General features: G+C 40.2%; 1 protein-coding gene and 1 long non-coding RNA gene across 2 annotated transcripts in view; one reads left to right on the forward strand and one right to left on the reverse strand.

Moving 5' to 3' along the window:
- Positions 1-7,857: 7,857 nt before the first annotated feature.
- LOC124282380 lies at positions 7,858-10,617 on the forward strand. The gene is made up of 3 exons (XR_006900140.1): positions 7,858-7,950; positions 8,884-8,952; positions 10,577-10,617. It is a non-coding gene; the product is annotated as an uncharacterized LOC124282380 (long non-coding RNA).
- Positions 10,618-10,753: 136 nt separating this feature from the next.
- LOC124282362 overlaps positions 10,754-13,945 on the reverse strand; it is a 32,466-nt gene continuing 29,274 nt past the window's right edge. The window contains exons 3-4 of the mRNA XM_046718332.1: positions 11,811-11,907; positions 10,754-10,949 (exon numbers count right to left, since the gene is read on the reverse strand). Coding sequence (XP_046574288.1) covers positions 11,819-11,907 — 89 coding nt within the window. The 3' untranslated portion in view covers positions 10,754-10,949; positions 11,811-11,818. The remainder of the gene's footprint in view (positions 10,950-11,810; positions 11,908-13,945) is intronic.

Below are 13,945 nucleotides of genomic sequence, written 5' to 3' on the forward strand. Positions count from 1 at the left end.
TCACTGGTCAGGTGTGACACATCGGTAACAGAAACACGATGATAGATTCAATTCTACTTTCTGTCATCACCTGCTGACATCATTGTGTGGTAAGATACTAATAAACCTACGCTTGTGGTGTGGTCGGAATGTTGCAATAAACTCTTCTTATTGAATTGGTGAAGGAATATTGAATATTTGTTTTACTTCGACTCTCAAATAATTCATTTCATTTGCTTCTTAGAGTATACCCTACGTTGGTACAAGAGTGTAAACTTTCAAAGGTTAAGGAACAGTTAATAACATGGAGGCAGTAGTGACTATGGTGTTCATTGAGTTCTAACAGTACAATATACAATAAATGTATACAAATTGTTACACATGGGGACATCTGTGGTAGACAAAGCGGGGGGGGGGGTATGTCTACAGATTAGGTCATTCATTGTAAAGGGATGCTATGTTTTCAATCTTGTCTTTACAGATTGAAGATTTGAAGTGATAGCGGAATTCGTCAGCAATTGTGGTTTACTTTTCTAACGTCCAGTCTCCACAGGAAGATCGGTGTTCTAATAACGATGTATTCTCCTTTCCCTTTGTCTGTTTAAAGTATACACAATGTACCATTAGAACCTGAAGGTAAATGCATGGTGTTCATTCCTACTACAGGATATCTACCATCCTAAAACACACAGGTCTGAAACATTTCTCATTTAATTACATTCTTAAGTCCTGTCATAGAAAAAAACCCAATGCTTTTCTCCGCATAATCCAACATTGAAAGCTTCCTGGAATATGCGTATGAATATGCATCTTGACAGAAGGTGATTTATCAGTGGGACCTAAGAAAATCCAGAAAAATAGTCGAATCTGTTTCTGGACAGTGGTGTGAATTGTTTGTGCCAAATTCTTTCTCTGGTAACACATATTTTAGCCACGGGTCAGCCCTTCTAGCCACGGGTCTGCTAACACACGGGTCAGCCCTTCCACTAGCCACTAGCCACGGGTCAGCCCCGTTTGAGTGACTGACTTACATAACTCCTATTTCCCTGGTCACGTTGGCTTAGAAACTTTCTGAACTGTGATGTAATTATGAAATGAAGAGTCATGGATATATAATGCAAGGGCGACGCCATGTTTTCCCGTAAACTCTGAAAGTAGCGGAAAGACCAGAACGTTCATATTTGCATTCTAATCCGTATATAACTCCATGGGAACGCGTTCATATCCTGCCTGAAAACCTAACCATTATATGATAGGAGGAACACGATGTGCTGTCGATGATGAATCTGAAAGGAGAACTTTAAAGACCATACATGACTTTAGTTACTTCAGCCGATGGCACTCAGCACTTGAAACAATGCGTCGAGTGTTGCGACGGGCAACACCAGGATACACTATTGCTGACCTTCTTTCTGCGAAAAAGGTTTCGGACGTTCTTTTGTTGAAGGTCTGAATATATTAATGTGAGAAACGTAAGCATTGGAACGAGCACATTACGAAGCACACTAAACACACTGTTTGCTATGGTGTCCGTCACTAATCTGATCCACTGTCCCCTATCGTGGTTTGAAGATGTTTGTGTAGGATGTTGAGGAAATACAGCGCTTTAATAATATCAGGGTACCATGACAGGTACTGCGAGGCTACAGATACCCGTTGCTGAGAGAGGCTTTAACTGTGGTACCGTACACCAGAAATACACATCACAATAAAGGGAACTGCTGTCCCAATCTTGAATAGCCCATTCGTCAAACGACATGCGCATTATCAGAACCAATAATGATGTAATGGTGAACACTATATATAACACACCTATAAAGTGATTGCCTCAGAGTGTAAGAAACTTCACGAGGTCGCGACTAGCTTCACAGTAGGTCGGTGACGGCTGTAGTTGATCACTATGGTCTTGAAGATTCTTCTCGTACTGCTGATGTCGGGTTTCTTCCAAAGGAACAATGGCTTTAAACTGAATTTCCCAGTACACATTCCTGCGGAGAGATTCTCAACTGGAGACAGTAAGTTAATGTTGTCCATGTCATTACATTTGTAAGTCAGCACGCTGTTTTTGTAACTGGTTGTTTGTCACCCTCGGTGGTTCACGGGTTAGTAAACACAATTTAGCAGCAATAATTACAAAAGTACATGACATACTGAAGATGTAGTGAAGGAACGTAGCGTAATGAACATATACATACACATGTACATTTGTCAGCAGTTTCAATACGTCGTTATGTATGCTTTGAAAACTGTGAAAACATATTTCCGCTTAATAAAATGGTATTGTATACTCTTTAAAACCAAAACCAAATTTAAATTGAAACTTGGTAAAAATTTACTTTGGAATCCAAGAGGAATACACAAGAAGTCAGCACTACGAATGCAACAAACTGGTTATCACACAGTCCTGAAATAAAGGTTGTTGGGATTGTGTCAACCCCAACTAGTGACCACATCAGTGTCTCGTGTAGGAGCTCCTAGCAATGATAGCCTCTCTCAGTCTCCTCCTCATTCTGACAAACAAGCGTCGAATTACCAGCAATGGGGTCGGTTTTCCTTCTTCATGGAGATAATTTTTTGCAGATTTTTAAGCTGCTTTGGTAATAGGAGACTCTGAGATTTTCGGTGGGGTTATTCTGTGATGGGTCGATGGCGGCTTGAGGACGTCGAGGTCTTGTCTAGTCTCTCGTAAATATCGGATAATTGGCAAGGAAAGGATAATCATAATATGGCATGTTATCCCGTTCTTCCAGTTGATGACATTCACCATTGAGTGTCCCATGTATTGTAATAACGGCAGTCTTACGAAAGGAAAGCGCAGACCATCACTGGGGCAACACCAACTGGTTTAGCTACGTGAATAATCTCCCAGCGATATGTGTCCAACGGCCGTCGGTAAGGTTAAAAAGTTTTGATCAAAACAATGAATCTTACGCCATATCCTCAAGATTGTCTCCGAAGCATGCACAGCGCCAGACGTTGCCGCCTGTGAGTTAGGGCGCACTCAGACCAGCAACACACAGCCTCCTGCTCATTGTGCTGGTGGAGACGGACATCCTCGGTCATCACGGACGTTGATCATCCTCGATCATCACGGACGTTGATCATCCTCGGTCATCACGGACGTTGATCATCCTCGGTCATCACGCACGTTGATCATCCTCGGTCATCACGGACGTTGATCATCCTCGGTCATCACGGACGTTGATCATCCTCGGTCATCACGGACGTTGATCATCCTCGGTCATCACGGACATTGATCATCCTCGGTCATCACAGACGTTGATCATCCTCGGTCATCACGGACGTTGATCATCCTCGGTCATCCAGGTCTTTGACGATCCTTCACTTCACTGGTGGCCACGTGGTACCTCACAAGTCGACTAGTAACTTTGTGGTTAATGTTCTAGTTAACATCAACATTACTACAAAATAAGGCTGTGTCAGTGCCAACTACGTCCATCGTGTACTTCTGACAGTCTACGCCTTGTCTTGTCAAGCAACGAAACGTGTTTTAGTACCTTCGTGTTTTAATTCAGTTATGAAAATACTAGTGTACATACTGCAATTACGAAATACCACAGTTTTCTTTGGCTCCTTTGGAGCACATGAGGACGCTACCCTAGCTTCTGGGAAATTGTGTGAAACAGGTGCTTTGTCTGTGCTTTCCAGTACGATCGCCAACTTGGACCAATTAGTTAAGAATTCACCTTGTATAATTAGGTGATGTTTAGTTAATGATCATCCGTGTATATATAGTGACGTGCGTGTGTGTATATGTGTGTGCATATGTGTGTAGATATGTGTGTGTGCACGATTCTGCCGTCCGCACTGCAGAATGCACACCTTCAACCTGTATCCCTACGCCCTGCACCATTGGCAACATGCGCTCTGTCACCCGACAGGGCTGCACCCAGCGCCCTGGCACTGTGAACCCTGTACCTGCAAGCCCTATTTTGTACATTATCTCCATTGTGTTTCAAAAGCGGGGTAAATACAATGGGGTCAAAACTGAGTAAAATAGAACATTTGCATGTACCACTGATTATGTTCTGTTCGCAGAGCTGCAAGACAGAGAGAAAACCGTGGCTTCCCTTCAGTCTCAGCTTACCAGCGTTTTTGAACGTCTCGACAAGATGGACGAGGAAGTCCACAATAAACGTAAGACAGTTATGTCCTGCCATTGGCATGTCTTGCCCCGCATTCATCCCTCTGTCCTGTGTTAATGTATGATCCATCTCAATGTTACTTGTCTGATTTCCATCTCCGATAGATGTGAATAAGGACATTTCTTTTAACTTAGCTGTGGTTGAAGTCGCACTCAGCAATATTCCAGCTATATCACGGCCAGCTGTAAATAACTGTGTTTTGGACAGTCAAACCAGAAACTGATATTTATACCAGTGATTGGCACTAAATCAGCCTACCCACCCTGCATGAAGACATGTTAAATTTTCTCACCTAAGTGACGAAGAAGGATAAACGCTAGATAAGAATTGGTATCCACATCTGAATGCAAAGTGACGTAGACGGATGGTGACTAAATATGAATTGATTTCTATATTATATTGCAAAGTGACATAGACGGATGGTTGCTAGATATGAATTGGCTTCTACATCCGATTGCAAAGTGGCGCAGACAGATGGTGACTAAATATGAATTGGTTTCTACATCTGGTTGCAAAGTGACGTAGACGGATGGTGACTAAATATGAATTGGTATCCACATCTGATTGCAAATTAAAGTGGCGTAGACGGATGGTGACTAAATATGAATTGGTTTCTACATCCGATTGCAAATTGACGTAGACGGATGGTGACTTAATATGAATTGGTTTCCACATCTGATTGCAAAGTGGCGTAGACGGATGGTGACTAAATATTAACTGGTTTCCACATCCGATTGCAAATTGACGTAGACGGATGGTGACTAAATATGAACTGGTATCCACATCTGATTGCAAAGTGACGTAGATTAATATGTTAGCAAAATTATGTTCTGTTATGGTGTTAAGAATAATCTTTTTTTCTTGACAGGACTTAGTGCTGACAGTAGGATATACTCCCTGGAGAAAGAGCAGGAAAAGCTCAAGGCCAAACTGGATGTGGATGCCGCCAAATCCTCAACATATGGTAAGTGCAGTTCACATATGAATTGCCAGGAGTATTTATGGGACTGTGTGAACCATTACTGCATGTAGGAAGACGGTATAACAGGGAATTACGGTGTATTCATTGAAAAGTAGGGAGTGAAAATCTAACATTATTATGCTATTATGTTATTTTGACAACAACGAATACTGGTATGATCTTGACAATTCTATGGTCAGGCGGTTCTGTGATTGGAATGCCTGGGCCCCGTTCCTCAAAGCGATCGTAGCGCTACGACAGTCGTAAGTCTATGTTAAAGTATGGGAGTTACGATCACCTTAGCGCTACGATCGCTTTGAGGAACGGGGCCCTGGTCGCCAAGTGCGGTCACAACTGAGAGACGTAATTCGGGTTACATCACCTTGGTCACTTGCGTCCCCTGCTTGATACATGTAGTACAGTTATGGCACTATTGAAACTGTGTGTCTTTTAACGGTGTCGTTATCGTATTGCAAGAAACAAAAGTGTTTCAGTTTCTGTTAAAAAAGAACAGTTATTATACCAGAAAAGTGTCTTTTTACGGTACAGTTTAATGGTACATTTATCGCACTGTTAACACGGTGTATTTGAATTAGTATTTAATGCTACATTTACGGCGCTGTTAAAAAGGTGTATTTGAGGTACTATGTAATGGTAAAAGTGTGGTTCCAGTTATCTCGTCTGTAATGTTCAGTTTATATTTCAAGCTGGTCAAGTGCTAATCTGATAAGGCCTAATAAACACCTCGTATATACCTCACGATATACATCGGTCGGCCTCCAATTTAAGCATATGCAATGTACAAACTTGAAAGGAGTTTAATTCGTCACTCCCTGCTTATAAGGCTTTAGATGGACCCGTTGAATCGGAGCTATTTCTATGAAACACCAAAACGCAAACATGGTTAGACATTGGTGATACTGGCTACTTACAACATGATGCTGTTGATCCACAGAAATGAAAAGATCATTATTCAAGATTGTATGTGATGCTTTTGACGCTTGTTTCATAAGATTGTTAACAAATCCCTATCAGATACATTTCAATCCAGTTATTTGTATTCATTGGCAACGTCCTACATGCATACAGGTAACATTGTGTTCAGTTTAGGGTGGGTAACTAATATACATGTACTGTGTGTATGACGATAACACGATCTTTTCGGATCAAAATACATGCGGTTCCTTTTGAAGGAAACGATAAGGGAATTGTTCAAATTACAATTTCCTCTTTATTTGGGCATGTATAGCTTTCATCTGTAGTCCTACAATGGATGCTTGAAATAACGTGGAAGTCATTTTCGACCATAATCAAATTATGACACATTCGGGTTTTTTTTCCATTTAGATATTTTGTATGTGTCCAGTGTATGTCTGCAGTCCTGTCCCACCAGCGAGTTCTCAGTGGTGCCAGAAGCTGCCTGAGTGTTATCATATCCTTGATGTGTTACAACAGTTAAAAGCCTGAGCTCATATCTGATCATGACATTCTAAATGACCGCGGCCCTTTGCCCATTTGAGTACCTCGGGGATATGACAGGGAGCAGTCTGTGTGGACGTCTTAGGAAGCCGACTACGTTGGTTGAACTTGGTTAGGCGCTGAACGAGGAGTGAGACAGACTCTCTCAATTCACCACTTGCAGATTGATGTCGAGTGAATACATGTTTCCCAAGTCGTGGCAGTATTACCCACTACTGATCCATAAACGTCAGCTGTGAACTTTCGCCATCCTAACCATAATGTGGTTCACGATATTTGACGATTATAAGATATACATCATAATCGCTCACCGTTCCCGACGTTATTCCACGCTAGCCGTTCGTGGCGATAGTAATCTCAGGACAATCTTCAAAGCTAAGAGAATGGAAACCATAGAAAATGATGGTTTTGTAATTGTGGAGCCACCTACAAAGAAGATGAAACCCGTATATAAAAGATCCTAATGCAGAAACATTTTGGAACGACATGGAAAGAATACGTGAGATTACAAAACTGAAAACGCTGAATCCGAAATGGGAAAGTTTAAAGATTTGTAAGATTAGCATGGCCTAAACTTTCGAAGCTCTCTTAGTTCTATGATATTCGTAAAAACATTAGCAATATCGACAGACGATCTTAGCGCTGACAGCTTCGAAAATCTAGACCCAGGGGTATCAGTAAGTTAGAAACACATAAGTGAAATGCCATTAACTCCTATTCTACAGAGCTGGAATGTTCTAATGACGATGAGTAGGAAATCCGCCACAGATTAGGGTAGGTGCGACAAATAGCCACGGATTTGAAAATCTGCCATGGATTTGGAAATCCACCACGGATTTGAGGCCTGCCATGGATCCGAGTCCTACATATATATCCCTGGTTGTCGATACAATGGCAGCTTCATTCAAACGTTATATATTTGTGTTTTTGTGGTTTTATGTTACTATTATTTTAGTATTTTTATCGTCACTGTTATACATTGTTAAGGCAGTTGTGACTTTATATTTCAGTGGATGTATTCGTTTGGTAGAATTTGATTCTCACGTTTAGTAATACTGCAAAACTTCAGGACAGTAAAAATCGAAGTTCAATATCATAGGCTAGCCCAAAGAGAAGCTACGTAATGTGTGGGCATATTTTCCTGAAATACACGAATGTGACACACGAGAAGTTCCCGAGTATTGAGTGACAATATCTTACGTATTTTTAACTTATACTGGCAATTGTGTATTTGCTTTCAGCAAGTCAGATTTGTCTATATTCCCTTTTCAGTTGATGCAGTGAAATCCGACTTTCGAACATTACAATCAGATTTACGAGCAGTGAAAAGTGAGGTTCAAACAGTCAACTCGTCTCTGCAAGAAGGTAGACGTTTCACAACTATCCGATATTGCTGTTTGTTTAAACGTATATTTCACTAAGGACTGACTGACTAACTGAGGTTAGTTTTACGCCGCTTTTAGCAATATTCCAGCAATATCACGGCGGGGGACACCAGAAATGGGCTTAACACATTGTGCCCATGTGGGGAATCGAACCCGGGTCTTCGGCGTGACGAGCCAACGCTTTAACCACTAGGCTACCCCACCGCCCCATTTCACTAAGGAAGGAAGGATAACAATATATGGATGAACAACTTCTTTATTGCTGTGAGAGGGACGTTTCACAGCAATAAAGAAGTTGTTCATTCATATATTGTTATCCTTCCTTACTGCTCCAACTTCTAAATGCCTCTCAAAGAAGTTATATATATATCACTAAAAGTATATTGGATTCTTTAAATAACATTTAACTGAACATATATTGGATCGCGTTGTCCTCGAACGTAGGACACGTTCCCCACGATATTTACACAATTTACCTAAGTCGCTTTGTACAACACAATATACAAGAGCACTTAACTGAAAAAGTATATTATCTTCTTTAGGCAAATTCAGAGTTCAATGGATACCATACTCAGCCCAATAGGTGTATTTTCGGCGTTTCTACAAGATCCCATTTAAGTTTCTACATTTAGTGAGATCTCGCTTTGTTCATAATATATTTTATCTAGAAGACAGTTGTCATTTTGCTCCACGTTCGTGTAAAGTATCGTTTGAAATATACTGATGTTCGCTGTATTTATTGTGGCTGTCCAATATGAAATTCTTTTCTTTCACTCTGATCCATTTTCATCCGTCCGAAAACTCACAATAATGGTACAAGATATTCAATAAGGTGTCTATTCAAAGTCTTAGAAATTTTATTGAGAGTGTATTATGATTTCTTTTAACGGAACAGTAACTGGTTTCTTTACAGTCTCGATCATGAAGTCGGATGAACAACAAACAGGAAACAAGGTTGATAACTTGGCCTCCACAGTGGAAGGTACATCGACGACTTAAACTATTTCAAATCACCGATGTATGCTGACAATTATAATCAATGGTTTGTCTGGTCCAGACGCTATTTACATGGCGTCATTATATCACTGAAACATTGCAGAATGTTTCGTTCAATGTCAATGAAGTTCACATAAAGCACACAAATATTGTTTGAAGTACCGTAGCTCCATCCCGCTGTAATATTGTTTATACGTGTGAATACACAAGACAAAACATTCAACAATAATCGTTAGAAATGTTCATGTATGATCCATCATATGCGCGTTATTCTCCCACTTTATTACAAAATGCGTGGAAATGCGTGTGTATTGCACACATGTGACGATGGTAAGATAATTTACATATCCGTGTGTGCATGGCCTCGATGTGGGAAGTAATTATTATTATACAATGGAATGAATGGCCTTCGATATAAACGATATGTCTTTCCATTTTTTCACCAAGCCCATATACATATGCAACCAACACTGTGTTCAGGGTCGGCACAGGTTGGTGTCATCAATCCTAACCAGACTAAGGCAAATACCTTCCTCTTGTCGCGGCACCGGTGGTTATATGTCCCTATCACCTCACTTGGATTAAGTCATAATACAGGAAACAGTCATAGTGAGAGGTGACATTGTTTCTCAACTCGTTCAGTCTGCGTAAGAGTCAAAGTACAATCCAATGGCGAGTAGTGAGTGAGTGAGTTAAATTTCACATCGGCAGTATTTCAGCCATATCGTGACTATATCAACATATATATAATTACCAATATAACTAATATATCACAAACAACTAATTTATCACAGATATAAATTTAAAAAAACAGGCAATAATAAAAGATTGCCAACAACTGAAGGTAGACCACCATACTAGGGACCATGGGGACTTACAGTACATTTGCTTCCTGCATGGACCACAGCTTGATGTACACCATCCCTTCAGCTATTAGCAATTTTAGATAATCTTGCTATAAATTAAAATAACATATATGCTACGAAATAGTAGTAGGTTTAAATTAACTTTGAATGTTTTGGGACTTACGTACTCTCTCAGGAGGACAATAATATTACAATACATCAACCCCCTTTGAGGGTACATCCACTAACAATCCAATTGGCGAGTAACAGTGGGGATTGAAGCCATGTAATTGGTTGGCTGGTTGGTTGTTTAACGCCGCACTCTCCATGGCGGCGGTCTGTAAATAATCGAGTCTGGACCAGACAATCCAGTGATCAACAGCATGAGCATCGTTCTACGCAATTTGGATACTATGACATGTGTCGACCAAGTCAGCGAGTCTGACCCCCCTATCCCGTTAGTCTCCTCTTATGTCAAGCATAGGTTACTGAAGATCAATTCCAACCCGGATCTTCACGGGCCAGTATATACGCTATGTAAGTAATGTAAACTGTAAGATTCTCGATATGTACGTCACGGATGAAGGATCATTGGTATTTGGAATGAAATGCTCATTCAGACTAGGGTTGTCTCAAATCTGGACGTTTTCAATGACATATATAGAATGAAAAAGGATTTATACCAATTATCTCCATTGATACATTGTTTCCAACCATTGGTCCAGTGTAAAGTAAGGTCATCAGTTTTCATTCATGTTGTTCCAGGTCTGGAGAGTAAATCTGAAAAAGTTGAAGAACACATTGGGGAGCTGACTGAGCGGCTATCGACAGCTGAAGGTGATTCACATTGACGTGCAGTTTGGTAGCCTCATAAAACACGACGGAATAATAATATCAAGTAAATGAGCAAGACCATTCATTTGTTTTGAAGTATTTTAATTCCTCAGATGTAATTTCGAGACAGACAAAAACTCTCTTCACATTGCACTTTCTTCGTTTTTTCAAGAAACTTTTTGTTCTCTCGTGAGGTGTCCACCATATACTAATTATGATGCTCCACATTGAAGGTAGTGACGTAACTGTAAGGTATTCTTTGCAAATAGTTCGTCAGTGTAAGGAGAAGCTTGTCGACTTGAACCTGTAATATTTTACTGTTAGGTGCAAATTGTTAAAGTTCTCTTAAAATACATAAATAAGTTGATTTTTGGACAAGCAAGCTTGTAACGTGATTATGTGGCTGTACTGTCCTGTTATGGACCACAGTTGTGGTACTGAATAATGATCTTGATCTCCACAGATCTTGATAGACTGTTTGGAGCACATTGTTTGATGCATTTTCTTCCTTACCTCCTCCGCCTCTCCAAACTGGACTGTATGGCGGGGTAGGAGCAGCTTCACGACCAATGCCATAAGTAAAGATATATAGATGAACAACGTTATAACTGACTTCCCTGTGTGTTCCAGAAATGGTATCCAGCAAGTGACGTACCAAGTATGGCTGAGTGATATACATTTGTATAAAATATATCTTACCCTTATTTAGTGGTAAGTGGCATTTATAGGTGGCCTTCGGAAGCACGAATAATGAAGATGGACACATTTCATGGATTGGCAACTTCTTTGTTGCACTAGATGCTAAGCAAGTGATGGTAACGATGTTAGCAACTACAGCGACAAGACGGATTGTGTCAATCCATAAAATGTGTTCCTCCTTTCAAATGCTTCTAAAAGGAAACCCAGGGTCATGTCGCTCCTTTGTAGACATCACGATATAATAACCATCAAGGCATAAGAAAGCATGACATCTGGCGGTAGTATGGTTCACAAATGTAAGCTGTGTTGTTGCAGCTAAGGCGTCCATGGGGTCTCCTTGTTACGGAAATTCCGACTGCCTGGTCGAGCGCTCGCTGTGCATCAACGACGTGTGCGTGTGTGACCCCGGGCTCGCCTACCACCCTGAGAAGAACATGTGTGTGTACAGTACGTTCATTTCCTTTACCCTTTACTTTATGAAGAAGCGTGAAGATCCGGATCAGAATTGGTCTTAAGCATCCCATGTATGTCGTAAGAGGCGACTGTCCGTTCCCCAAAGCGCGCTGAAATGGATGGAATTATCATGAAACCACCTTCTTGTTATCAGAAATGAGCGGGCCGTTGCAAATGATAATGACCCGCTAATTCCTAACACGACGGGCCATTATCAGTTCTGTTATCAAATCATGTCACAGCGGGTGACGTCACGCTCCATAATGACGTCATAAATATTGTTCAATAACCTAACAGTGTTGGGTCAACAGTCCGTTGCGAGTTGTTTGAAGTAAACCTACAATTGAATTTATGATACTGTTTTGTCCTTTTTTAACACAAAATCCATCCATTTTAGCTTCAATAGGGGTAAGGCTGTTTTTCAGAGCATTATAATTCGCGGAAGCCCTCGTTCTTTTCAACTGACCTCCTTCGTAGGGCAGTTAATGGAAGACCTAAAGCTTCTGCAAATGGTAATGCCCTGAAAAACAGCGTTACCCCTATATTACTGCATGAAAGGCCATGGTCTCGGCCACACTAGAAATTACAAAGATATTGGTGACAAATGAAAAAATCTAAGCTTCCAACTCAAATCTGTATGACATTCCATGCCCCGTTTCGAGATTATCTCCCCTTCTACAGTCTTGTGACTAGTATCAGACTGCTCCTTTTATTGATATTTAATACATATTTTATATAGAGATGAAATTACAGACAGATTTATTTAGTAGAGTGTCCATGAGGCCAAAAGTACAGTGACATGTTTACATCATGTTCCTTGGAGCGCTGGCATGAGAAGTACACAGGCATTTATAAGTATCATACAACGTTATGGATTTTGTTTACAAATATGGCTAGGCGTAAAATAACATTTGCATTTTGGGTATTAAGTAAATTTACAAACTTCTGTATGTTGGGATTTACACAATAATATTGTGGTATATACCTGATGCGTAAATCAGAATAAACAGGACATTGTAATAGAACATGGTACTCGTCCTGGACAATATTGACGCAATGAGCGCACATGGCAGAACTGATATCATCATCTTTGGATCTTCTATGGGTTTGTACATTCAGTTTACTGATGCCACATCTAAATTTTGTAAGAGATCTGCGGAGTTGCATAGAGGATGATACTTTTAAATATGTTTCATGGACAATGTCATGTTTAAATAGTGAATATGCATACAAATATTTGGAGCTTGCAATATCGGATGACCATTCTTGGTAATATATATCTCTACAGCGTTGTTTGAATAGCTTTAGAACATATTAGGATCTCCAACTGTTTGGTGGATCCATACATGTGCATAACCGTATTGAAATAACAATGTTCTAACTGAAGAGGTCCAGTTAGTATCTCCATTATCATCTAGCTTTTTCATCATGTTATAGCAACGTTTAGAATGTCTTGTGGCTGGCTGGCTAAGTAGTCGTAACCAGTGTGATATAACTCTTGTTTAATAATTGACTTGAAGTGGATATCTTCCACATTCCGCTAAAACAGCTTTATTAGAAGAGCGATAACCAACTCCTAGGACAAATTTGCAAAACGTAGAGTGGACTTTTTCAATGTTATGACGATACATTGTTCCCTAAATTTCTGAGCCGTAGAGCAAGATTGGTTGAATTTTGCCATCAAAAATCTTAAGGCATGTATCTGGGGAAAGATTTAAATCGACATATAAATTTTTGATAGGATATAACGCCTTCTCGGCTTGTTTACACAGAACCTCACAAGCTCTTGAAAACAGGTTCCGGCATGAAAACACTATTCCGAGATATTTGTAATACGAAACAGATTCCAGTCTTTCAGAGCCAATCAACCATTTTTCATATTTTGAAAGTCCACCACCTTTTTCAAATACAACAATCTTAGTCTTTTCGGTATTAATCGACAGTCCCCATTTTTTGCAATATGATTCAAGAACATCTATTTTCTTCTGCAAGTTTATGACACTATGAGATGAATTTATACATGTAAAATGATGATAACCTTCGATTCCATGTGTACAGAATGTACAGCACTTGTTCTGAGATACCTCTTGCCTCTGTCAATTCTTACACCATCCATGACGTCTCTTTGCAGACTGTACTACCTATGGA

The sequence above is a fragment of the Haliotis rubra genome, unplaced genomic scaffold, assembly GCF_003918875.1.
Source record: "Haliotis rubra isolate DU_JTF1 unplaced genomic scaffold, ASM391887v1 Scf299, whole genome shotgun sequence".
NCBI lineage: Eukaryota > Metazoa > Mollusca > Gastropoda > Lepetellida > Haliotidae > Haliotis > Haliotis rubra.